The 27136-nt window shown below is 36.7% G+C and overlaps 1 protein-coding gene across 5 annotated transcripts; it reads left to right on the top strand.

Moving 5' to 3' along the window:
- On the top strand, nucleotides 1-26585 carry si:dkey-27n6.1 (uncharacterized protein LOC100034375 homolog). Of its 5 annotated transcripts, XR_007826848.1 has the most exons (10): nucleotides 1-244; nucleotides 774-881; nucleotides 992-1052; nucleotides 1766-1958; nucleotides 2124-3885; nucleotides 14376-14462; nucleotides 21881-21955; nucleotides 25071-25199; nucleotides 26149-26197; nucleotides 26445-26579. XR_007826848.1 is itself a non-coding variant. In XM_051103445.1 (8 exons), the coding sequence occupies exons 1-7, from the start codon at nucleotides 186-188 to the stop codon at nucleotides 21945-21947; spliced, it is 2337 nt and encodes a 778-aa protein (XP_050959402.1). In that variant the 5' UTR covers nucleotides 1-185; the 3' UTR covers nucleotides 21948-21955; nucleotides 25071-26277. The 5 variants fall into 5 exon arrangements, 2 of the variants coding, with proteins under 2 accessions (XP_050959402.1, XP_050959403.1); XR_007826849.1 differs by having other exon boundaries at nucleotides 784-881; nucleotides 25071-26197; nucleotides 26445-26585; XR_007826847.1 differs by having other exon boundaries at nucleotides 25071-26197; nucleotides 26445-26585.
- The last annotated feature ends 551 nt before the right edge of the window (nucleotides 26586-27136 follow it).

Below are 27136 nucleotides of genomic sequence, written 5' to 3'. Positions count from 1 at the left end.
GTTATGCTGTTTGTGAATAATTTGATTCTGTGTAAATAATGTCAGGATGAAATTGTTTTTCATGTGTGCAGGTCATTACTGTGGACTGACTGATGAGACAGAGGTGGATTTGAGAAAATTAAATGCTGAGATGATTCATAACTCACTCTGTGGATCAACATCTGTATCTGTTTTTAGATGAAACCATGACCTCCAGAATGAATCTCTCTGAAGAACATGAAACAAAGATAAAGACAGTCAAGAGGTGAGAGAACTTGAAATGTTACATTTTTTATGCTCAGAAACAATAAATGCATACTACAATAGCATTTTCATTTACAGTCTGATTCAGCGTTTTGAATCAGATTCACCTGAACACATCAATGTGTCTGTGAGGAAAAACCAACCGATGGATCTTTCAGATCTCTGTAGAGATGAAGACTCTTCTGTTGAGTCCATATGAGATATTATGAGTGTCATATATACTGTAGGTGTAGTGTATTATAGACATTGTCATCAGGTGTCCCTGTTACTGCTGGATGTTTCTGTTTCTGTCTTCATCTATATGTGTGTATTGGTCTGTTTTATTCTATAATGCTTGAATGAAAAGGGCACATGTGGCAGATTCCTTTTATTTATAGACAAAGAAAACTTTCATCTTTAAATTCTCAAGTCACAAAAGACTCCTCAAGTGAAAGATGAACATTTAAGAGAGAGCTTGCAACAGTAAAAGGTGTTTCTGTCAGAGCAGTGTGAGATTTTTTGAAACAGTTTTTATTGCTGTTATATTTTAGTCTGTGGCAGAATGAATCTCCTGAACCCAGCTGTGTGTCCATGAAGAGTGACGAGTCAATGGATCATCCAATTGGATTCAGTTTGGGAGAATCATCTGCTGATCTGAGGTGATGTTTAGTTTGCAGTATAAAAATACATGATATTAATTTAATTGCTGATGTGCATTAAATACATTATTACATATTTACAAAAAAATTCAATATTTGTTTAACTACAGTCAAAAACATAAAGGATCAGATTCACATCCACCAAAGAAGAACTTAGACTCCATTTTCAAGGTTGGTTTTTGTGTGTGCGTGTGTGTGTGTGTGTGTGTGTGCACCTGGTATTCATCACGTTATGGGGACCAAATGTCCCCACAAGGTCAAAATTTACTGGTATTACTATCCTTGTGTGGACATTTGTGAGGTCCCCATGAGGAAACAGGCTTATAAATCATGCAGAATGAGTTTTTTTGAGAAAGTAAAAGTGTGCACAGTCTCCTGTGAGGGCTAGGTTTAGGTGTAGGGTGATAGAAAATACGGTTTGTACAGTATAAAAACCATTACGCCTATGGAATGTCCCCATAAAACATGTAAACCCAACATGTGTGTGTGTGTGTGTGTACCAACACACATACCCTCTGCATAAAAGTATTAGGAAATGGAGAAATCTGTGAAATCCTCCCTATAGTCACATTAACTTTCCTACACACATAAGATCATTTGTAGGCCACTATAAAGCAGATCAATGACCACTAAAGTAGAGAAGATGAATCCATATGTAACCTGACTGCTGCACAAAGATGAACATCAATCTAGCAAACAGACAATCCAGTCAAACTCCCTCTTTTAACCTCAGTATCTGTAGACGCTGATGTTTGAGCATACAGTCAAAGTTATTAGCAGGTGTGATATAATTCAGTGATATTTGTTAGTATTCATGCTTTTGACTAAACTACAAAAAAGACTCTTACCCTTGTGTATTGTTTGAATATTCACTATGATTTCAGGAGCTTGAGCACAAAATCATTTCTGAGTTAAAAAGCTTTAAGAGACTACTGAGTCCAGATTACCCAGAATGCTCTGAAAGAGACCATTATGATGATGAGGGTCATAACAGAGTCAGAGAGGGGCTTCTGAAGATCACACTGATCATCCTGAGGAAGATGAACCAGACAGACCTCGCTAACACACTACAGACCAGTAAGAGCTCTGGATCAGCAGATTATAGCCTGTGTTTTTATTATGAACCTTCTGTCTTCAGTTAGTAATGTTGATGAATGTCATGACACATCTAACATATCAAACCTATAAATAAATTTCTAAAATATTGCTCTGCCAATAACAACAGTTATTTCCTTTGCTCAGAACTGATGCCTGTGTATCAACAAAAGCTCAAATCCAGACTACAGGACAAATATCAGAGAATCAGTGAAGGAATGTCCAATCATGGAGACTCAACACGTCTGAATGAGATCTACACAGAGCTCTACATCACAGAGGGAGGGAGTGGAGAGATCAATAATGAACATGAGGTGAGACAGATTGAGACAGTGTCCAGGAGACCAGAGACACAGGAAACACCAATCAACTGCAATGACATATTTAAACCCTCACCTGGACAAGACAAACCCATCAGGACTGTGCTGACTAAAGGAGTCGCTGGAATTGGAAAAACAGTCTCTGTGCAGAAGTTCATCCTGGACTGGGCTGAAGGAAAAGCCAATCAGGATGTTCATTTCATATTTCCACTTCCTTTCAGGGAGCTGAATTTGATACAGAAAAATCTCAGTCTTGTTGATCTTCTAAATCACCTTCACACAGAAACCAAAGAATTTAAGTCAGCAGATTATGATGATTACAAAGTCATGTTCATATTTGATGGTCTGGATGAGTGTCGACTACGTCTAGATTTCCAAAACAATCGGAGCTTGTCTGATGTAACAGAATCAGCCTCAGTGGATGTGCTGCTGACCAACCTCATCAAGGGGAATCTACTTCCTTCTGCTCTCCTCTGGATCACCTCTCGACCAGCAGCAGCCAATCAGATCCCTCCTGAGTGTGTCGACCAGGTCACAGAGGTACGAGGATTCAACGACCCTCAGAAGGACGAATATTTCAGGAAGAGAATAAACGATCAGAGTCTGGCTGATAGAATCGTCACACACATCCGATCATCAAGAAGTCTGTTCATCATGTGTCACATACCAGTCTTCTGCTGGATTTCAGCCACTGTTCTAGAGAGGATGATGGGTAAAGCAGAGAGTGCAGAGATTCCCAAGACTCTCACACAAATGTTCACACACTTCCTGATCTTTCAGACCAAACTGAAGACACAGAAGTATGATGGGAAATATGAAATCGATCCTGATCAGGCTAGAAAGACTATTCTGTCTCTAGGAAAACTGGCTTTTGAACAGCTGGAAAAAGGGAACCTGATCTTCTATGAGAAGGACCTGAAAGAGAGCGGCATTGATGTCAGAGAAGTGTCAGTGTACTCAGGAGTTTGTACCCAGATCTTCAGACAGGAGTTTGGACTGCAGCTGGGGAAGGTGTACAGCTTTGTTCATCTGAGTATTCAGGAGTTTCTTGCTGCTTTATTCAAGCTGCTGTCCTTTTCTGAACAAAACACAGGACTGATGAATGTGTTCAGGTCACCAATGACCAATTTACTGAAGGGAGAAGTAGACAAGGCCTTACAGAGTGAGAACGGACACTGGGATCTTTTCCTCCGATTCCTTCTCGGTCTCTCACTAGAGTCTAATCAGACTCTCTTACAAGGCCTCCTGAGAAAGACAGTAAGCAGCTCTGATATCAATCAGAAAACAGCTGAATACATTAAACAGAAGATCAGGGAGAATCGCTCTCCAGAGAAATCCATCAACCTGTTCCACTGTCTGAATGAACTGAATGATCGTTCACTAGAGCAGGAAGTCCAAACATACCTGAGCAGCACAGGTTTCAACTGTCTCTTTGGAGTCAATCTGTCTGCTGCTCAGTGGTCGGCTCTGGTGTTTGTGCTGTTGAACTCAGAAGAAGAGCTGGATGAGTTTATACTGAGTAAATATGATCTGTCAGAAGAATGTCTCCTGAGGCTGCTGCCAGTGATCAAAGCATCTAGAAAGGTTAAGTGAGTATTTTACAGTGTCTTTGTTTTATTGACTTTATTGTATACAGTAGGCCTTTGTTTCTCTACCATGTTTCTGTATATTTTGAGGTGTTTCTTATGTGACACACTGAGCTAACATCATAGAGTGCTCTACTAATGACCTGATGAGCTGAATCAAGTGTGTTTGATAAGAGAGATTCATCCAAAATGTGTAAAGTTGAGGTGCCTTCAGGAACAGGGTTGTGACTCTCTGATACTACAAATATTGGATTGTAGTGATGTTACGAATGACACTGAAGATTGGATGTGCGTATCACGCATGCGACACAATTTCTAATGAAGCCCCGTATCGATCGACGACAAATGACGCCTCACTTTCTGTCCAATCACGTGAACGATTCACTTCTCGTGTCTGAATGTTTGAACCGGTTCGAACCCCCAGATCTTACTTTACTAGTAAGTTTTTATTCAGACATATTCAATTATATTTTTTTTTTTTTTTTTTTTTTTTTTTTTTTTTTTTTTTTTCCCGGCCTGTCAGTAACACAGATAACACATGACAGTGTGTATGTGTAGCTATGTTATCATCATTCACGGCCATTTTTTTTTTTTTTTTTTTTTTTATGTATTTAATTAATTTAAAGGAGAAAACACAACAGCAGAGTAACTGCAGCAACAACCAACATCTATATAAATCACAGTAAATACTACATGTTAAATGTTATTGTGCAGCACACATAACTAATATTACAAAACATGTTTTGAAGCAACAGCAGATCAAGACAGTGTGTGTCTGTGAGCACCTGTTTTTACACCAATGTGAATGCTTGTGTGTACACCTGTGTGCACACCTGTGTGTGTGAGCGCGTTTGTGTTCATAAGGTTCTTCCATGTAAATGTTTAATAGTGTGTGTGGGGAACCACAGCCCCGCCCCGCAAGGTATGAAGCAGACATGGAGGAGACCCGGGCCCAAACATCCGGATGCCCCCCCGAGCACGAGAGTCCCAGGAGAACCACCGCAGGGACAACCGCGGCCCCCACCCAGAAAAGGGCAGAGGAGGGCCCGGAGGGGGATCATCCGGCAGCCACAATGCAGACGTCCCAGGGGGGCGTGGCGGCAAGCCCGCAGGTTCCGCCGGCAGCCGGCCACACCAGAGCAGACCGGCCCTGGGCCCGGCGATCCAAGGGCCCCCCACCCCCTAGCCGGGGCCCAGCAAAGCCAGGGGGGCCAGGCCCCGCCAAGCAACCGCCGAGATCGGGCCAGCGCTCACCCGAGCATCCCGCCCCGGAGCGAGAAACCACCAACGCACCGGCGGCCGGGGGCATCCTCCACCGGCAGGGCGTGGTGGGGGGGCCTGAGATGATGAGTGAGGCGGAGTCTAAGGCCTGACCTGACACATGGACATAGACAAACAGGCACACATATATACAAGCACACGTTCCCACCCTCATGCACGCAAACAAATATTCACGCACTCGCCCCACATGTAGACATACAAAAATGGACACAGTACCCACAATCACACTCCCCATTTGTACTCTATACTCCTGGATCCAGGCACCACTACCCCCAGAGGGGCAATCAGCGCCAGACCCCGGAGCTGAACCCTCTTCACTCTGGCGTGGAGACAGGAAGACCACCCCGGTACCCCGCAGCAGCAGAGAAGACCACCAGCCCAGACCCCGACCGGATGGCCAGCTCGTCCTCACAGCCCCCAGCCCCGGACAAAGAACAGAGAACAGGGGTGTGAAAAAAAAAAAAAAAAAAAAAAAAAAAAAAAAAAAAAAGAAGACCCCATGCCTCACCTCACCCGCTCAAATGTAGTGTTGGTGTGTGTTGTTCTAAAGTGCTTTAAAACAGGGGAGGGGCAAGACACTAACCACCCTCCGCCAGCTCGTGTCAAATCGGCACCTCCCCAAGAGCCCTCAATGTCTATGTGTAACTTAAAATTGAGAAGTGGGCACCAGCACCAGAGAGAAGGCTGAATGAACAGACCGCCCCCTGGATGCCATTCAGTGTGCCCACCCCCAAGGCCCTATATGTATGTGTCATGTGACAGTAAGTAATGAGAGTGTCTAAGTTGTGATGTATGATTGAGATGCAGGTGGCCACAAGGAGACAGAGGAGTACCACCTCCCCTGCATCCCAGCAACACACCCGCACCCCAAAACCCTACCTGTATGTTGGTGTGATGGAGCGGGAGAAGGGAAGCATTAGGGATGGGGAGGAAATCATTGGAGGGGGCAAAGTACCCCCCCCTGGAGCCAGCTCCCCCGCTGACCCCCATAGGCACCCCCGTTGCCCCAAATCTGCCCAGGGCAGGGGGTCCAGGCCCATCCAGACCGGGGCCCAGGCCCATCCAGACCGGGGCCCAGGCCCATCCAGACCGGGGCCCACGGCAGCCCGGGCGGCCCACCGGACCCCACAGCAGAGGAAAAACTACCCCCACCCCATCATTCAGTCAACTCCCAGACTACAGAAGACAATAGACACCCAGGTTAAGTCCGTCCTCCGCCTATATTGCCCCCCTGCAGAGTGGATACTGACAGATGGTAACAACGTCCCTACCAGCTAAAGAGGCCACCGGATCCACCGACGCGTCAAAGGCCCCCGCACCAGGGCCGAGCCCAAGCGCATGCACCAACCCACGCTCCCGGCGGCACACCAACCAGGACCCAAGCCCCCAGGCCCAGCCGGAATCCCAGCCCGGTGGCAGAGCGGCCCCAGAACCCCAAGCCCCCCCCGGACCTACCCCGGAGCAGTACGGCCGCCAGGCCGGCAACCTACGTCCGCCGGCACAGGCCTCCCCAGCAGCGCCGCATGCAGCCGCCAGAAAAACAACACCCAAGAGCCACCAACACCCCATCCAGGCCAGGACCGCAGCCCCAGCGCCGAACCCCCCAAGAAACCCACCCCTAGGGAACTCCCAGATGCCCCCAGCCCATATGGCCCCCACGGCGACAACAAAAACCAAAGCCGGACAGAACCGTGACCCCCACTCACACTAGGTGATGGAGCTGATCAAAGGAGCCCAGAGAGATTGATCTAATGTGGCAGCAGAAGCTGTTTCAAGACTAATATAGTCCAACAAACGATCTCTATATTGGTTGATATTAAGATTATTTTTATTTTTCCAGTTCATGAGGACAGTCTTCTTAGCAATGCATAAGGCAGTGTAAGCCATGTGGATTGAATTATCTTCTGTAGTGACACCATCTAGGTAGCCCAACAAGCAGACTGATGGAGAGGCTGGAATGGAACATTTAAGACACTTTGATAAGTCTTCACAAATCCTGTACCAGAACCTCTGAACAGGTGGACAGAACCATAGAGCGTGGATATAATTGTCAGGTGTATTGCCTTGACAGTGTGAGCAGTTGTTAGAAGCTGTAAAACCCATCCTGAACATCCGATGACCTGTGTAGTGCACTCTATGCAGGATTTTGTATTGTATTAATTGTAAACTGGGATTTCTAATCAGTTCAAAGGTTTTTAAACATATCTGAGACCAAAAATTATGGTCCCAGCTGACTGATAGATCTGCCTCCCATTTTGTAATAGGAAGCGATACTGATTCATCTATTTTGGAAAGTGTCCTGTATATTTTAGACAGTAATTTAGGGGTTTTGAGATTAAGAAATTCTGCCACACTTGGTGGTATTTGTAATTTGATATGATTAGACTTAAATTTTCTTTTTACTATAGATTTAACTTGTTGATATTCTAAAAATCTGTTCTTGTTAATCCCATATTGTTTAACTAATATGTCAAAGGGAATAAAGTCCGTCCCTTCGAATATATGTTCCAGGTATTTAATACCTTTACAACTCCAATCTGTGAAGTTTATCATATTATTGTTTATTAATAGGTCAGGGTTATTCCAGATGGGAGTACGTTTGCATGGGATTAGTGAAGACTCAGTCATTTTTAGAAACTCCCACCATGCTGTCAGAGAAGAGCTGATACTGATGCTTTTGAAGCATACGTGTCGTTTGATGATCAAGCTAATGAATGGCAGATCCGAAATCTCTATATTATTGCATAATGCCTGTTCTACATCTAGCCAAGGCTCGTCTAAGAGCGTGTGTTTTAACCACCAATTATATTTTTAAGTACCCGTCACACAAGAAATATGAAGAATACTAATTATTTCAGGAAGATTAAATATCTGCCATAAGCAATTTATATATGTGTACATTATTCATCATATTGTAATTCGTACTGGCATTAAATGCCACAGTTTAATTTATCAGAGACAGAAATTCAACACATACTGTTAGGCTTTTATTTATGCAGGTAACATGTATTGATATATGGATGTGCGGTGGCTGCTTTTTTACTAACCACCAGATGGTGCTGTTTTTGACCCCTCGATGCTTCAAATCTTTTCCCCTAACTTTGATGTAAATAAATTGGCATTAAATATAAGTAAAACTAAGATTATGTTATTTGGGAGATATAAAACAAATCCTCAAATTGAATTAGAGGAAAGACTCAGTGCTTCACGAGACTTCATTTGCCCATCACTATTGGATTGGGATCAATCTAATAATACACATGTATAAATTAATATCATTAAATTAAAACTGTAGACAAAATGCATCTTAGTAAAACTGCAGAAACGTAAAAGTGTTTTAGTTAATGCCACTCGAGGAACAGATGTATGTTGTTCTTCTTCTTCTTTGGAGTTTAACGGCGTCTTTCATTCGTAAGTGTTGCACTACCGCCACCTTCTAGTTGATTCTCCTCCGATGTTTCTCCGCTCTATTTCCAGATTATTTTCTACACAGATTATATTCTACACATCAAACCAGTATTAACTAAGAAATTACAAATATTTTTCTTGCCTTGCCCAATCACCCCACTTTTCAGTACATCTTTTATCTCTGCCCCTACCAACCCATCTTTAATTAATTCTTCCATCATTTTTTATTTTTTTTTTATTTTTTATTATGCAATAAATGAACAATTACAATTACAAAAACAAAAGAACAACAATGAGGGTCACATACAGTAATCCAGAGCATATTATGTTGGTTTATAGGATTTACACCATGAAAGAGTCTTGATTGCGAAAGAGTTCACACACACATCAAAATCTTTTCTGAAAATAAAAAAGTAAGGGGTTTTCTTTGAAAACTTACATTTATGAATGTACAATTTTTGCAAGGAATAGCAATAAATTAATAGTAAATTTACAGTGAGAAGGGTCTACATTCAAAGAGTAACCAAAAAACACAATTTTGGGAGATATACAGAAGTTTGGAAGTAAATATTTTTTTAACAAAATTAGAAAAATCAACCCAAAATACTTTACAATAAGCACAGTCCCAAAATAAATGATTGATTGTTTCTTCAGACTGAAGACAAAAAGAGCAATTGGGGGAAACACTATAATAGAAACGGTGAAAGATAATTTGAAAATTTCTTATAAAACTCTGTGGTCAAACCATCATTTCCAGGTGACTTATTTAGTTTTAACTTATCAATAGACTCTGAAATATCTTTAATTTGAATAAGAGCTTCACATAAATTCTTGCCGTTATCATCAATTTCAGAAATGAGGTCCGTATCAAGGGAGTTAAAAAATAAGTCCAAATTCTGTTGAGAGTATCTGGAACGATAAAGGTCTTTATAAAACTCTTCACAATAGTTTGATATTTCTTTATAATTCTTTAAAACCACTCCATTTACCTTAAGGCTACTGATAGAATTTAGATGATTTCACTGTTTCTCTAATCTAAAAAAAATAGTTGGAGTTACGTTCTCCCTCCTCCAACCACCTTCTTCTCGAGCGAACAAAAAAAGCACCCTTTGCTTTTTGTATATACAAGTTATCTAATGAATTCTGACGTTCAACCAATTCTGATTTCTGATCAACAGATAAATTGTCAAATGAAACACTGGAGAGGCAGACAAGTCTTTTAACAATATCAAGTTCCTCTGCTTTATATTGTTTAGCTTTTTGAGTTCCAGCTTTAACTAAGATTAATCTAATATTATATTTTAACAGCTCCTAATTAGAACTAAAATTATCCTCGGCTTGAGCTTTAAGAAAAAAATTAATCCTAGATATCACAGACCCACAAATTTCTGCATCCTCTAATAAAACAGAATGAAGTTTCCAGTATGAGTTATATGTTCTTGAATAAGCAGATGGTTATCAAAAGACAGAATGATGGACTTATGATCAGACAATGGAGAAGGCAAGATTTCAGCCTTAGTAACATAATTGGATAAAGAGTCCAATATTAACCAAAAATCAATTCTAGACCTAAGTGAACCAGAACTGTTAGACCAAGTAAACTGTAAAACATGAGGATGTCAAATGTCAATTAGGCCAAATCAGGAGATCAAACCACAAAGGCCTGATGAACTATGGGAAAGTCTAGGTGGTGATCTGTCCAAATTATTATTTATAGTTTGATTAAAGTCTCCACCCAAAAGAATAAACAAATTAGGATACTTAGATTTAAAATATTCTAAATGAATTTCTATTGAATTAAATAACCTTGAGGTATTTTTTTTGTGGCATTAAATCCATAAATGTTACCCAGGACAAAAAAGATCATTTAAAGTAACCAATAAAAAAAGAAAATGGCCTTCAGGATCAGATATTGTCTCTATTATCTTCCCCCTAAACTTGTGCTTCAAAGTTAAAAATTAGAACCACATGAAGAAAATAACTCATCACCCCATTGTGATTTCCAAAACTTAAAATCACTAGAATTTGCATGTGACTCTTGTATAAAACAAAAATCAGTATTAAGTGATTTGGCATATAAGAAGATAGCTTTGTGTTTAACATCACTACACAACCCTCTTACATTAACTGAGCAAATAGAAAATTTGGAAACATTGGACAATGTGACACCAGAACTGTAACAACAAGTGATTCAGACCATGAGATCCTTAAAGATTAAAAGATAGGGGTCTTTTCAAATGCAATTCAGGATGAACACATGAGAGTCTAGTCTAATGGTACACAACTTATAAACTATCATGTTTTAATTAAGTTGTTGTTTATTTATTTATTTTAATGTATGTAGCCTGGTACACAACTTATATCATGTTTTTATTTATTTATTTATTTTATATTATATTATTTTTAATGTATGTCTACATTAAAAGTATCATTCCACAGGCAGCGAGAACTAAATGAAGATAAATGTTTTGGCGTGTGATGTGTTTATTGAACCAATCAGATAAGAGTAAATGGAGTCCGCGAGAGTCTCATTTGATTGGCTACAAAAAGGTGGTGGACCCGCCCTCCCCCTCACGCCTGCAAAATAGTGATGGGAAGTTCGGATCATTTTACTGACTCGGACCTTTGAGTCTCGTTCAGCAAAATGAACGAATCTTTTTTTTTTTTTTTGAGTCATTTCATTCATTTCGTTCATTTTAGCAAAATATAATAAAAAATGTGATGTGTTACTTCCCTAACACATCTACTGCTTACACAAACGTTGATCACACTACAAACAAGACAAAACTATAATGCTATAAGAAACAGAAAAGATTAATTCATTGTTTACCTGGGTTTTTAGTCTATGATTAGTTCACCTCACCTCTTATCTGACAAGTTTTCAGGTTTGAGTCGTTCGTTCATCACGTGACGCCCCATAAGATGAACAAACAACTCCAAAACCTGAAGACTCGAAACAGATGAACTAATTCCAGCACAGAACGAATCACTCCCCGAGACGACTCATTCATCCTGAGTCACATTAAAGATTCGTTCAAAATGAGCAAATCGTTCAAGAACGACCCATCACTATTGCAAAACTCAGTGAGTGAGAGAATCGTGCCAAAAGTGTAAGCGCAGATAAAAGAAAGACGGAGCTCATATCGGATTATTTCAGCAACTTTGTGTCCTACATACACAACAAGTCATTCAGACATTTGTAACAGTTTGTTTTTTACACATACAGATTGATTCTACACAGTCAATTCATTCTGCAATTCTTTAAACTGTTGTTTTCGTGTGCAAATCACTGTTCACAGGTTTGCAGTGCTTGTGACCGCATTTTTGTGAAAACAACGTGCCAAAAGTGTAAGCGCGGAGAAATGGAAGTCAGAAGAATGCAGATCGTATTTTTTTTTTTTGCGAAAGCATGAAGCTGCAGTTTCACAATACATGAATTACACTTACGAGTAACAGTAAAATGCTGCAAACCATTTTTTCTTACGCTTGATACACGATTTACACTTTAACAAAGCTTCTCTTGCACATGCAAATTTAATTTACGCTTACAGTCTTATGTACACTTGCACAACGCTTACTCTTTACATGCAAATCTTTATGGCATTATATTCTCTCCATAGGATGTTACGTTTAACACAGAAGCTCTGAAGCTTGTATCAAAAAAGGACACATTTCACATTGAAGCACTGTATCGGAGCTTGATTCGTTTTGAGAAAAGCACGTGATTTATGACGTCCGAAGCTTCAATAATTTGAAAACCACGTGACTGCTTCAGTATCTGCTTCAAACTAATGCGAACCTCAGTGCCGTTTCCTTCACATTGTATTATACTTTAATGTGTCAGCATTGTTTATTTGTTTATTTTTTAATGGTAATTTATATATTGAGCTCAAAAATGTACTTTGCCCATGAAGTAACAGTCTAAGGAAGTCTGAGGCAGAGTTAAAATAAACAGATCATAGATTTAATTGATGAATTTGTTTCATTTATTTGACTTATTTTAGTGCTAGTACACCGACACAAATGAATGACTTTGACAATGACCATTATTTATATACAATAAAATAAAACAAATATTCATTAGAACCAGATGTGAAACCAGCGGCTGTAATGAAACACAGCACTTTGGAAGGTGTTATTCATTTTTATGATCACTAGATGACCACAACATGAACAGTTTTGAAAAGCTTCGAGTAATGAACCTTTTTCGGATAAAATTATGTTGAAAGCTTCACTGGTTCAGAACACTTCACTTCACCATCACTAGTAATCATGTGACAGCTGTAATTTCTTAAATTAGCAAAGTATTGTCTGGTCAATTAGTCTCAGCCTCAAATGGCACACAAACCATATGATGAATGTTGCAAAAAAAAAAAAAAAAAAAAAAAAACTACACAGCACTAACACTTTACACAACTTTCCAGGAGTAAGGACTATGGTTGGCCTGATGCTACTTTTTCAGAAAAAAACGCTTGTGGTCAGAATGATGCACTTGAAGCAACACAGAGTCACAGCGCACAGACACAGAGCTCCACTTAGAGAAGTTCAAAGCACAAAGGGAAGAGATATTGATGTGTGGTGCATTAAATCTGTGTGTTTATTGTTTATTGAGCCTTTTATTTTAAGTTTTAAATTTCAGTTACTGTGCTCGTGAAGAACAATTCATAGTGTCTCTACTCCAGTGTTGTGATCTAAAAGATACACAGTAGAAATGAACATGATTTAGAAACAGCACAAAACTCCAGCAAGATAAAGTCATTTTATGCAAAACCATTTATCTTTATTTACAGATCAAGTATAACATTATTAGGAACATCTAATAAACTTGGATTTTATCGTCTTGACTGTCGTAACTGAATGTGACACACAGTTTGAATACTGAATGGAGGATGACAGACAGCCGCAGCGGAGAGTAGAGTTTACATGAACTTAAATATTCATCTGTACCTCACATTAAACTATGAAACGGCTTCAGAACACTTGAAATATAGTGCACAAAAACTTTATTGAGCTTCATTATGTTTTTGTGGCTTTCGTGAGGCTTAACAATAGCACAATAGTATACACAGAATATCAGATTTGGATGGGTCTCGTCTGACCAATACCTCGATCCAGAAGAAAATGACAGTTTTGGAGTGATACTGATACTGAATATGGGATCGGTGCACCCCTAGTAAGGACTCATTTTGGCATCAAGTGAGGACTCCAGCTGGGCATCAATTGTAATCTGACTCACTTGTAACCTTTATTAACAAGTGTTTGTACAGCACAAGTTGATCTTTGCTTGACCAATCAGTGGAAAGGTGTGTTTCATGTCCACCTACATGTGGAGATCAAATATTATCCATTTTCTATCAAGCCAAATTCAGAGTTTTTTTTTTTTTTTTTTTTTTTTTAACAAAAATGAAAAAAGGTGCTGCTTTCTCATATTTCTGCTTCGAGTATTAAATCAGGAAAACAACAAATTATCGCAGGCTGAATACAAATGAAATAAAATCTCCTCTCCTCTTTAATAGTCAAGGTTGAAAATTTTATAGTAATATTTATAGTAATAAAATATTCTCTCAAGTAGTTTTGGGAATATTTATGGGAATATTTGGGTCCTATTTGTTGAGTCAAATCTGAAGTCATTTCAGTTTGAGTCTGAAGTCTATTAAAATGGGTCTTGACTCTGAGTCACTCTCTGTGCCTGGTTTAATAATTGATATCTATGATATGTATTACATCTGTTTTTCAGCAATTACATTGGACACATGAGTCAAGCACTAATAACTCATCTTTAATTTTCTATATATTCTCTGCAGTGTTTCCAGGTGTCGTATTACACAGAAAGGCTGTGCTGCTCTGATTTCAGCTCTGGAGGATCCACACTGTAAACTGGAGAAACTACAGTGAGTCTCATCACATCTCAGTAACTATAAGGTTTCTCAGTAAATAAGGTTTCAAATTACTCAGATATGTTTTCTATAGCAGTGGTTTTGATTGTTGTCCTCTCACTCTCAGTCCAAACCTTTTTTTTTTTTAAATAAATGTAAATTAATTAATTAATTAATTAATTAATTAATTGTGATCTTATTAATTATGACATTTTTATGGAGCCTTTTTCAAAACCAGCACTGTAGTGTTTTTTTTTTTTTTTTTAATAGCTACAGTGACTGCTAGAATCTAGAAATGTTTCTGTCATTACTGCACACCAGTATTAGAGTAGAATCGGGGTAAATACACGAGTCTCCTCTGAGTTTTCAGACAAATGAATATTGAATGCAACTTCCAAAGAGAAAACATAGAAATATTTGAGGTGGCAACAATGGCCTCACCAGTATGGGGCAAAATGTCCACAATATTGATACAAATATTTCAACTAAAGTAACATGTTTTGCATAATATCTAAGTTAATTCTACAAAAAAAAAAAAAAAAAAAAAAAAAACAACCTTCAGCAATGCTTGTACCATATAATACCAAAATAATTTATTTATGTTTTGATTCTGATAAATCAAAATGAAATGGTAATCGTGAGTAGGCAGCAGCTGCGATTGTCATGCGTATCTTTCAGTGAAGTGCGGTTCTGTGATCAGCAGTAAATCTTCATCTGAAGGTCAGAGGTCGCTCTCACGCGGAAACACAAAATACACCAGAAGACACCCATGAAATCACGATCACTGCAGCTGAATAAACAGAAGATTTAACTGTATTCACTGATTCAACATGACTAATAAACACACGACCATGACAATATATGGTTTATCTGCGTTAACCATGACAATATATGGTTTATCTGCGTTATTCAATTCCAGCGTTACGGACGTGACATTTGCAGTCAAAACCTGAAATATAAATTCTTTTAAATTATGCTTATTACCAATATATTGAACCATCTCTTTATATTTTTCTAAACCCCTTAAAAGAGAGTCCAGACATCAGAAAAGTATCGGTCTATAAACCTGTTTTATATTTTAAATGAGGGAAAAACACATGCGTTACGGACGTGACAAAAAAAGACACGAGTTTCTGGGAGACAATATATTTTGTAAACTTTCTGCGAATTGCAATGCAAAAACTAGAAGCAACAATATCTGCCGAATGGAGAAGGGTTGGCTATTTACAAAGCATGAAATGTTAATTTGATTTATATTTTCGTTTTTGTGTTCCACACGAAAAATCAGTGTTACGGACGTGACATCTCTCCGTTACGGACGTGACCGATCTGAAAAGCGGAATTGATTCGACTATAAAAACGCCTATAAAAATACTTTCAAAACTATAATAGAGCTGTTTAGTGGGTATTTAATAGGGGTGCCCCACGCTAAAGATTTTTATAGATAAGTAGTCGTTCGTTTAAGCCATTAGGCTATTCAACTAATCGCGCATTTATATTAAAATAGGCCTACTAATCCATAATAACCTTTAATATATTTTGCGCTCAAGCACACGTATAAGGTTTGCCTCAAAACACAGGCAAAAGTAGCCTTATGATTATTAATGTATAGAAAAAGCAGATATTTTTATTATTTATGAATAAACTAATGTTTTTGTCGGTTGCAAGATGAAACTCACAGTGCTAACTCTCATCTCCACAGTAGCCTACTCGTTGCGCCTTTAGAGAGAAATGCAGTTCAGACATAATCAGGGAGTATTTAATTTCGTTTTTTGTTTGTTTGTTTGTTTAAAAGCAGACATTTCGAGTTTTCTGTAGATATGTTTCTCTATGTGAGACATGCTGAGTTTTGGTTCTTTTTGGAGACGCGCTCCAGTTCAGAGACGGCAGACACATCCTTTTTGTTTTCATTATTTTACAATAGCAGAACGTTTATTATGAATTTACATACATAAAGTCAGTTTCGAATTGATTTTAAGTTGTTTCATTATCAGGAAAAAAATGCAAGTGATCGCGCAGGCGCCCCCTTTCATGCGCACTGATATTCCGCACAAACACGGGCCAAAAATATAGCACATGTATAGCCTAAAGGTTAACGCTAAAGTTTGGAATACACATTAAAATAAATCCTCACCAGTCTACATCCCAGGCAGGTGCAGTTATAACCTATAAATTGAAGGCTGACGTTAATTTAACTGACCAACGGTGCTCAAATTCATTGATCATATTTGTTAATCAAGATCATGGGCGTCGCTAGGCCATTTTTAGCCCCCCTAAAATGACTGCAGCCTCCCTAAAATTTTGCGATTAGCTCCATAAACTGTACACGAATTCGTGATCGTCTCAGTCCCTTTTATATTTCATTAGAAAGTTGCAGCAAACCTTGATCGGCTCCTCCTGTATTTCAGGGCGTTCTTCTTTTTCAGTCCGCGGCGGCGCAGAGTGAGAAACAGAGGACAAGGTGTGTCCTCTACAACCCAAATAGGGTTGTACTATATAAAATTCCCTCATTAACCGCCCCCGCCCCAAAATTAAAATCGCCCTGATCGAGATTAAACGATTGCCGCTGAAAAAAATGCTTTCATGAAAAAAAAAAAAAAAAAAAAAATGCTTTTAATGTTTTACTAAATAACTAAGATACAAACAGGTTAAGTAAAATATTCTAAATATATAACAGGCCTAGGAGAGCGCGGGGCACGACCTAACACTTCTTGAATTTGTCAATTTGTCTAAATCCACTTGGGGTTCGGAGTATAATTTTCATCCACGTCAGGCAGGGGCTCGATTTCAATTTTCCTTTTTGTGTTTTAGAGGAAAAAAATCAATAAAGCGAAATTTATAACACTATGGAAAAGTTTTCAGAGTCCTTGACTCTGCAAATATGAAATTCATGAAATCTCCACTGAAGAGAGAAATGCATTCACAGATTACATAAACAGGCAGGCTAGTAGCCTATTTGATTTCGTTTTGAATTGGTTCACTAATAATAGGCAAGCTTTCTTTAGATTTATTTCTTATGTATTTAAGGCACCCCAATTTTAAGTTTGTTTCATTATCAGAAAAAAATGCAAGTGATCACGCGGGCGCCTCCCTGTCATGCTTGAGCATTAATTCGTTTCCGAACAAACATTTAAATATGGATAATAGCTTTGAGCACATTTATAGTAGGGATCCGCATTAGTATAACCTGCAAATTGAAGGCTGTATAATAACGGGCTGATGTCGATGCCGCTCCAATTCGTTGTTGTTGTTGAAACTTGTTTCAATGACTCTCATAAACCTGTTTTAATAAATCGCTAATGCATTAAATAATAAAGATATCAAACAGGATAAGTTACTGAATATTGTACACACATAAATATTCATAAAATGCTAGACTGCGAATAAGACAGTTTCACATTTTGCAACTGCATCTGCATAACATAGTGAATACAAAATAACACCAAACAAGATTTGTAATGAAGAAAAATATTTAGACAAATAAGAATGAATGATGTTACTCCACAGCACATTTCTTGCGCGTCACGCTCAGCAGCATGCGCGCCGTACATGCAAATCTTGCTCTCTACATGATTGCAGCACACAGCGACACAAGTTATGTGAAACACATAAAAGTTTTAAAGACGACATAATGACATGAACATTATGACATTTGAAATAGTTTTGGCGATTTGTCCTTCAGTCCGTCTGTGCATTTCTGACCCGCACAGCAGATGCAGTCTTAGCTAAAACGCTGAGAATGAGAATGTTCTCGCTGAGAATGCAATTTCTAAAATGTTAAAATCAATTGATTTCTAAAATGTTATGATACATAAAGCCTAAAACAGATCACAGCAGTCTAGACCTACACAGTATAGGCTATCAATCATCAGCAACTTGCGTAAACATGCGTGCCGGTATAAGATTTAATATGAAGCGTCCGTAACGGTCACGTCCGTAACGCATTATATGATTGATAAGAGCAAAGAATAGAGATGAGCTGTTGGTCATAATTAGCATGGCCATAAGTTGGCTTTGTACAGAAAGTTTCAAGTTAATTGCATTAATAATTACTATATGATATAAACGTAATCTTTAAAATGTTACGGACGTGACACAGCGCTGAAGCGTCCAGACGTCATAAATCAAACCCTTATAAATCCAAAAATCATCGCTGTTTAGACAAAGTGAGTTTATTTACTTTTCAGACAGACCTCCATCTTTCTACAAAATACTTACTGTTGACATCAATTAAATAATGGGCAGTCTTTGATCTCTCATTTGAAAACATGAAATACCGTCGAATAAAAATGTAATTTTACTTTTAGGCGCACCCCTTATATGTGGTGGATGAACATAGCGATTTCCTTCAAATTTCTATTAAAGCACATCAGTACAGTAAAATACAGACCTAAATGCACAAGTTAAACAGGGTCTTATTCTTTTGGTAAAAATGTTATTTTTTGATGGTAAGGTTGACATTTGCATGGAATTGCTCATTATTATAATTTTCATTATAATAAGGTAGATTTATAATACAGTGTCTTTATCACTGCTTAGAATAATATTAAATATGTTGTGTGCCTTATTCTGTGTAAGAAGCCACATCATCTCACAGAAGGATTTATTTCATATGCTGGACTGATGTTATGAAGTGAATTTGGAGTAAAAACATGTTATTAAATGTGGTATTTTTACATGTTTCCAGATGTACTACCTACATAGAGCCGTAGTTCACAGAGAAGCTGCGCAAACAGCTGTCATTATCGCCAACGATTTCTATCCATTTCATAATCGCGCAATAGGCCTATTTCACAACCTGATGTCCACGAGCTGGAAGTAGGGTAAACTCTTTTCCGGTAAAAGCGCTGCCAGAGCGGCGGAGACTAAAAATAGTCAATCTTGTAGCATATATATATATGCTACAAGACACTCGTTTTACAATACACAAATCATGTCAATTCCCTGGATTACAGAGACCAATGTGTTTTACAGGGACTTGTACATACACAAGACACAGACATGACACTATGCTGCATTACCAAGACCAAGGTGAATAAAGAGTGCCAGATCTTAAACACAACACACAACCGCACATCTTCCAACATTACAGGGACGGATGTGATTTACTGGCACAGGCCAATACACAACACACAAACATGACACTATGCTGCATTACCAAGGCCATGGTGAATAAAGGGTGCCGGATTTTAAATAAAATTTACAACACTAAAGAGACCAATGTCAATGTGTTTTAGAAGTAATTTAATGACACCTTTAAATAACAATATATATTTTCTTTTGTCAATGTGTTTTAGAAGTAATTTAATTACACTTTTAAATAACACAATATCTTTTTTTTTCTTTTAGTTTTTACCATGTTTTACAAGCATAACATGCAATTTTACGGAGAAAAGTGACATCCACAAATTTCAAAATATGGACATTAAAACAACAATAAAATAAACTAAACTATAAAAATAAAATAAAGCCTCACTGAAATGCAAGAATGTAAACCACTCAAAACTGCAAATATTTACAAAACAGCACATGTTGTGAAGATGCCATTAAACAGGTACTGAAATGTGTAAGATTAACTCTCTTAAGGGACCGTTCATCCACATATGACAATTTAGTCCTTTCATCACACTCATGTTGTTCCAAACCCATATGACTTGTCCTCTCCAGTGGAACACAAAGGAGATGTTTAGCAGAATATTTCAGACAACCACAGCTTTAGACACCAACACCATTCACATTTATTACACCACATCCATACAGTGAATATCAGTGTTGTTTGAGGATGACACTGGCCAAAACAGTCTGCTAAACATCATCTTTGTGTTCCACTGAAGAGGTCCATGTGGGTTTGGAACAACATAAGAGTGACAAAAAGACAGGACTGAAATATTTTGACAAACTATTCCTTTAAGTTAAACTTCAAGATTTCTAGAGTGGGATGTGATTAAGTACTGCACAATAAAAAAATATACCTAAAAAAAACCAAATCTTAACAGAACAAAACAAATGAGAACAGGATGTTGTCAAATTTTGGGTTTTTCTTTTCAAGATAATTCCCCAGTTTCTCACAAACATGTTTTGAAAACAGGATGTTGTCAAACCAGGATTTTTTTTTTTTACATTGCTGGCACTGGCTGGCCGCCAGTTTTCCTTTGGCTATATGTAAAAAAATAAATAATAATAAGTAATAATAAAAACAACAACAAAAAAATACTTTAGTAAATTCTAACTAGCTTGTACTTAGTGGAGATCAAGACCAATAAAGAACAATCTATAGTTTCCTAAATTTCAAGGTCACTGCTTAGTCCTATTTGAAGTTATCCTAACAGGAGTAGAAGGGCAGTTTAAGTACATTTTACAACTAAATGTATTATAACGCACAGTATTTAAAAAAAAAAAAAAAAAAAAAAAAAAAAAAAAAAAAATCTAAAAAAACTTCTCTGATTAAAATTACATAACACTTAAGGATTAACACCTCTATATTATAGGTGTTAATCCTTCACATGGTACTAATTATATGACAAACCCTATTTAACTGGCAGTATTACTCTAATTTTCACTGCAAAAGAAATTAATCATTCAAAATCTGCGATTTCTTGAATACTGCATCTTTACATTAAAGATAATGTAGAAACTCTCAGTGGGGAATTGGTTCAACACTGCAGCTGGAATTGCTTGTCAGTTAGTAGTGTTAGTAGTACATAGTGTTTTCTAAAAAATAGAGGTTTTTATTTAAATGCCTTGGATATTGTCAAACATGTAGTATAATAGTGGTATACCCATAGCTAATATTATTTCAAATTTTAAGTAAAAAGAAAAAAAAAAAAAAAAAAAAAACAAACAAAAAAAAAAAAAAAAAAACAAGTATTTATAGATTGTTCTTTAATTTTGATCTCTACTGTACATTGATGGTAGTACTGTAATTTTAACCCTGGTACCTTGAAGAACAGAGGTTCTCAATGGGCATCTTCTTAACAGCTGTAAGAAATCAGTTAAATAATGATCAGTAAACTCAGAAGTCAAACAGAAGAAACATTTCAAACAACATATTAGAAAGGACATGGCCTGTTAAACTTTTTTATTTATCAGTTTATCAATTTGTCATTTATCAGGTTTGGCCTTAAAGAGAAAGTGGGTGCAAAATTATGCAAGTTGATATTACAATAAGTTGATATTCTTGAAAAATATACATTCTTACTTTTGTTTTTACATTAATTTGAAGACTGAATGTAAAGTTATTGTTATATAAAAGAATAATTAAAAACTTTAGTAGGTATAACACTGTAGGACTGATAATTTGAGGGTAGCATATTCAATATTTTCATTACTGTTAAACTACTGTTAAATACATATACATTTGCTCACCTCTGCAGATGTCTGCTCATACAACAGCAACTCCACACTGCATTGTATTGTTTTTGGTATAATTTTAGAACGGTCATGCACACCAGAAGAAAGCGTACTATCAGAGCTACATTAAGAGCCCCAGACCATTTTTAGTGTCTAAAGTAAGTAAAAAGTCTTTGCATTCACTTACCTGGATTTTATTACTACTACTACTACTACTACTACTACTATTATTATTATTATTATTATTATTATTACTACTGCTACTTCTACTATTACTATTATTATTTTGGCTTTGAAACATGCAACCTAAATATTTAAAGATGGGGTAGGCAATTTCAGAAAATCTAGCCATAGGCAAGACAGCATATCGTAATGTTTGGACTGAACATTTTGATTGGACAACCATTTTATGGCCCTATGCTTTTCACAGATGCTATAAATACATAAAAATACAGGTATGTTTTATTATAAAGAAAAAGATTGTGAAGGATTCTTACACTGCTTGAAGATCCCATAATATCTTAATATGACTTTACAGTATTTCAATTAAATGATTGTTTATATCTTGTGAGTGGTATCATATTTTTAAATGTAATTTTTAATTGAAATAATTATGGTGATTATCAAATTGACAGATATTTCTATAAAGGGAAAATTGTGGAATATTTTGAATATTTTTCTGATTTTGGCAAACCTGAATTTAAAAGAGCACCGTACTCACATACATTGGAGTAAATTGATAAAAATGGTCTCATTTCACAAAAAACATTCTAAATTTTAACACATAATTGTATGATTTGATTGTATTTTTTTCATAATTTTATGATAAACAAACAAAAAATCTAATTATTTAAATTAAGTTTTACTTTGAAAGTCTGTTTTTTAAGATATGTTTGGTCTACATCGATGCAGAAACTTTCTTTTGATTCCACTAGGTGCCAGAAAACAGAGGAGAAATTGAGATTTAATTGAAAGGAGGCAATATGTCCTCTAGGGGTCTCCATTCTGCAAGATAACCAATACCTGTATTTAAAACAGTCCTATTCCCACATACATTGGGCTAAATGGATAAAAAAAATAGTCTCATTTTACAAAAAAAAAAAAACACCCTCAATTTTAACACATGGGTGGAATAATTCATAATTATTGTTGTATTTGTTCATAATACATAATTTTCCAACTCTGCATTGAGCTGGCAGCTAGCGCGCTAGTTATTCTGTGTTCACTGCGTCCTCCTCCCTCGTGTTTGGGAAGACATAAATCGACATCGAATTGGGCTAGGAGTTTGATCATGTCTCTTTGGACAGATCTGATTGGGGGCTTTTCAGACATACGACACATTACGTGATGACGCAATTGTCCGTCAACACAAACGTGTTAAGGCAAAACTTTTTTTTTATTTTGCAAGTAAACAGATACAATAAGGCAATATAAGAAAATAAGAAGATCCTAAAGAACAGAGCACAGATCAAAAGAAAATATGATAGAAAGTAATAATAATAATAAAAAAAACTTCTAATAGTTTACATTTCTTTAATAAACTAAACAGTCTTCTTCCACTTTTACATTTTAAGAGTCTTACAGATTTACTGAACAACCAAAATTCCTTTTGAAAGACAGAAAACAATGGCTTTGTTTAAGGCACTTACATTTATTAATATAAAATTTGCCCAAAATAAAAATATTATTCAGTAAAAATTGAGTTTGTACATCTTCCATTATTAAGCCAAAAATTATATCATTTTTAGAAAATTGAGAAGTCAAATTGATTAAAACTGTAAGTCACTCAAATATATCAGACCAAAAAGCTCCACTAATTAAACAGTCAAAGAATAAGTGTGCAGTCGTTTCAACATCAACCTCACAAAAGGTACAATTATTGTGATCAATGTTAAATCTATATCTAAGATACTCTAAAGATGGGTAGATTTTATTAAAAATATTAAAGTGAACTTCCTTGGCTTTGGGAGGTATCAGAAAGGAAAGAAAAATGGTTCTTAATTTGAAAATAGAATTCTTGGGAAAAAGAAAAAATACGTTATTTCGATTAGCTTGATTTGGAAATTTATCTTGGGTCAATAAAGTTCCTATTAATTTATTTGGCAAGCTACTCCTAATAAAATCTTGCCCATTTATTATTAAAGAAGGTAAATGAAGAGCTTCAGTTATATTGGGCACTGAATTACTAACCAACATTACAAAGGCCTTTGGAATACAATTCAATACCTTATTATATTGTTTGTAATCGCAATGAATATTATATTTATCACAAAAAGTTCTGTGATTCATGAAATTCCCTAACAGGTGAACAACAGATCAGACACCTCTTTCCCACCAATCACTAATAAAGAGTGACTTATTTCTAAATAGAATGTACCTATTATTCCAAATTGGTGAATTATGAGGGGAGAAATTATGTTTATAAATCAGCTTCCAATATAAAAGAACCTGCTTATGAAATTCTGACAATTTGAGAGGAAGTTTTTGTATTGCAAAATCACAGCGCAATAGAAATTCTGTACCACCAACACTTTTAAAGATATTTCTAGGGGTGCAAAACCAAAAACTATTATTATTTGTTAGAAAGTTTTTAAGCCAATTTATCTTGAGAGTTCCATTCATACAGTTGAAGTCTATGGCCTGTAAACCCCCTTCTTTATAATCCTTCACTAGTGTCCCTTTTTTAACATAATGAGCTTTTCTCCTCCAAATGTAATTAAAATTCATCTGATTAATGAACTTAATGTTCTTATTAGAAATAGGAAGGGATCCTGCAGGGTAAATGCATCTGGACAGAGATTCCACTTTTGTCAATAAAATTCTTCCAAATATAGAGATGTCTCTCTGCATCCATCTGTCCAATCTTGTCTTACATTCATCAGTTCTATTAGATATATTAAGTGTTTCACTTAGTTCCTTACACTGTAAAAAATAATTCTGTGGCTTTGTAAATATCACAAAAATAAAAACTTGTATTAACTTAATAAAATCTCTGAGTATCATTAAAGAGATTATTTGATTTGGGCTTACCAAAATTAATAAGTAAAAATCCCACAGTTTATTTTATCTCTAACTTACTTGTTCTGCTTAAGTATGTTTTAATAAAAAAATTAAGCATTTCGCTAACAAATTATATTGTTCACATGTCCTTAATGTTTTTGGTACATTTAAATGAAAATATTTGAGAAAGTTGCAATTAAACTTGTCAGTTTTATAAACAGAAATTACTGCTTATTTTCTATCAATTTCCTTTGTATTTTGCATCGACTTAAGAAATTGAGTAAGTTTCGCGGCTATCGTGATCACGTGGACACAACGACCGCGGTCAACAACGGGAAATCTGCTTGCCGGTCACAAGAAAGCTGAGGCTTAAACCACCTTAAGACTCCTTTAAAAATGCAGGTAAGTCAGTATTAACAGTTAATGAAATATTGGCTGTGTTTTCGGGCACGCAACACGTTCGGTGTAATTTTACAATGCTGTTGCAGCCGTGCTGTTCTGTGGTAACGTTAACAACGCAAGCTTTTCTAGAATCACTGTGGCTTTGTAGTGTTTTTTCAAACCACCAAATATTCAGCTAAAATACGGTTAATACAGCTCACCAATTTGAAATGTATGTAAAATGTCCTATTTTAAAGCAGCATAGCCTGCCCGTGTATGAGGGGGAGTGGCCGTATTACTGTTTAACGTTAACCGCCGAGTTGGTTTCGTCATTGTTATTCACTTGTGTGATGCGCATATACGTGTGAATAATTGCAGAAAACAGCGACTAAACTAGTCTATCTGTAGTCCAGCAATTGTAACTGGTGTAATGGGACAAATCCCGGTGCGCTGCAGCGTCAGTGGCCGGTTGAAATAAACCTTTTTTTATCGGCCGTCACTCTGGGTGAGTTCTCACACCATGTCGGAATAGCCAAAAACTACAACATTACTGTGTGTGAAAAGCTAACGTAACGTCTCTTTGTATAACTCGTAATTACAACTGTAAACTCGGTGCAAAGTTTTCCGGGAGCCCCTGCTCACATTTGTACCAAAGCACCGAAACATCACCCGGAATCAGTCAAATGGCAGAGGCATAACGTAGTGAAGAAATTATCGCGCAAAATCAACCATGGTTTTATTGTAGTAAAATGTATTAAGTTAACCATGTTTTTGGCAGCTTGATTACTATTTGTATTGGACAGTTTTACTACAAATATCATGGATAAGAGATATGGTTAATGTATTAATGTTGTTGTTTTTTTTGTAGTAACACTGGCTAATTTTTAAAGGGGCAGTCAACCACTACCCTACTGTTATTAATTTGAAGTGTAAATCTATGAATCTCATGGTCAAAACATTTGTTTTACAGCATTGACATCATCGTCCAAAAACATCTAAATAACAACACAAGGCAGGAGGTAAGAGCAGTTTACTATAATATTTCAGTATATGTGAAAATATAATGTTTCAGCATATATGAAATGTTAAAAAAAAAAAAAAAATCTTTAATAAGGTTTCATAAAAACCTCATGTTTCAGCCTTTAGATAAAGAAAAGGGTTAGGTCAAAATAATAATTGATTAATAAATTATTTGATGTATTTTATCTTTATCTATTTTATGTAATATTAGCTCTAACCTGCTATTCTTTATATGTGTGTCTTCAGGATGTTGCTGATCCACCTATTGGTGTTCAAGAGGAATTAGCTGTCCTCAACCAACTCCGTGATCTTAGCAGAGCCTGCTCCTATCTTGTGGGATTGACATGTGCCTTGGACCTGTGATACCCCAAGAACTTTAAAGGGTTAGTTCATCCAAAAATGAATATTAGCCCATGATTTACTCACCCTCAAAGCATCCTATGTGTATATGACTTTCTTCTTTCTAACAAATCCAATCTGAGTTATATTAAAATTTGTTCTGGCTCTTCCAAGCTTTATAATGGCATTGGGCTTATGTGAGGCACTTTTTATCATGGATGGATGCACTTTATCTGATTTTTGTTTGGACTGTTGAACACTACAACCCACCCAATGCCATTACAGAGCTTGGAAGAGCCAAGACAATGTTTAATATAATTCCGATTGGATTTGTCTAAAAGTAGAAAGTCATATACACCTAGGATGCCATGAGGGTGAGTAAATCATGGGCTAATATTCATTTTTGGATGAACTAACCCTTTAAATATACTTTGGAGGTCTTTTGAAACCTTTTTCTGGAGTTGGATCTGCTGAAACTATCAACAAAGGTTCAATAACGAAAAAAATAACTTATTTTATATATATTATTATTTTCCATTGTCCACGTGTTGTATAATTGTAAAAATGCATTTTGGTTTGGTGTTGTTGTTTTTAATGTC

The sequence above is a fragment of the Labeo rohita genome, unplaced genomic scaffold (assembly GCF_022985175.1).
Source record: "Labeo rohita strain BAU-BD-2019 unplaced genomic scaffold, IGBB_LRoh.1.0 scaffold_454, whole genome shotgun sequence".
NCBI lineage: Eukaryota > Metazoa > Chordata > Actinopteri > Cypriniformes > Cyprinidae > Labeo > Labeo rohita.
This window is presented reverse-complemented; position numbering and strand designations above follow the sequence as displayed.

Coding starts and splice junctions, on each gene's coding strand:
- si:dkey-27n6.1 (XM_051103445.1), top strand. CDS start 186: ATGACCTCCAGAATGAATCTCTCTGAAGAACATGAAACAAAGATAAAG. Junction 245..773: donor AAGATAAAGACAGTCAAGAG/GTGAGAGAACTT, acceptor GTTATATTTTAG/TCTGTGGCAGAATGAATCTC. Junction 1,053..1,765: donor ACTTAGACTCCATTTTCAAG/GTTGGTTTTTGT, acceptor CTATGATTTCAG/GAGCTTGAGCACAAAATCAT.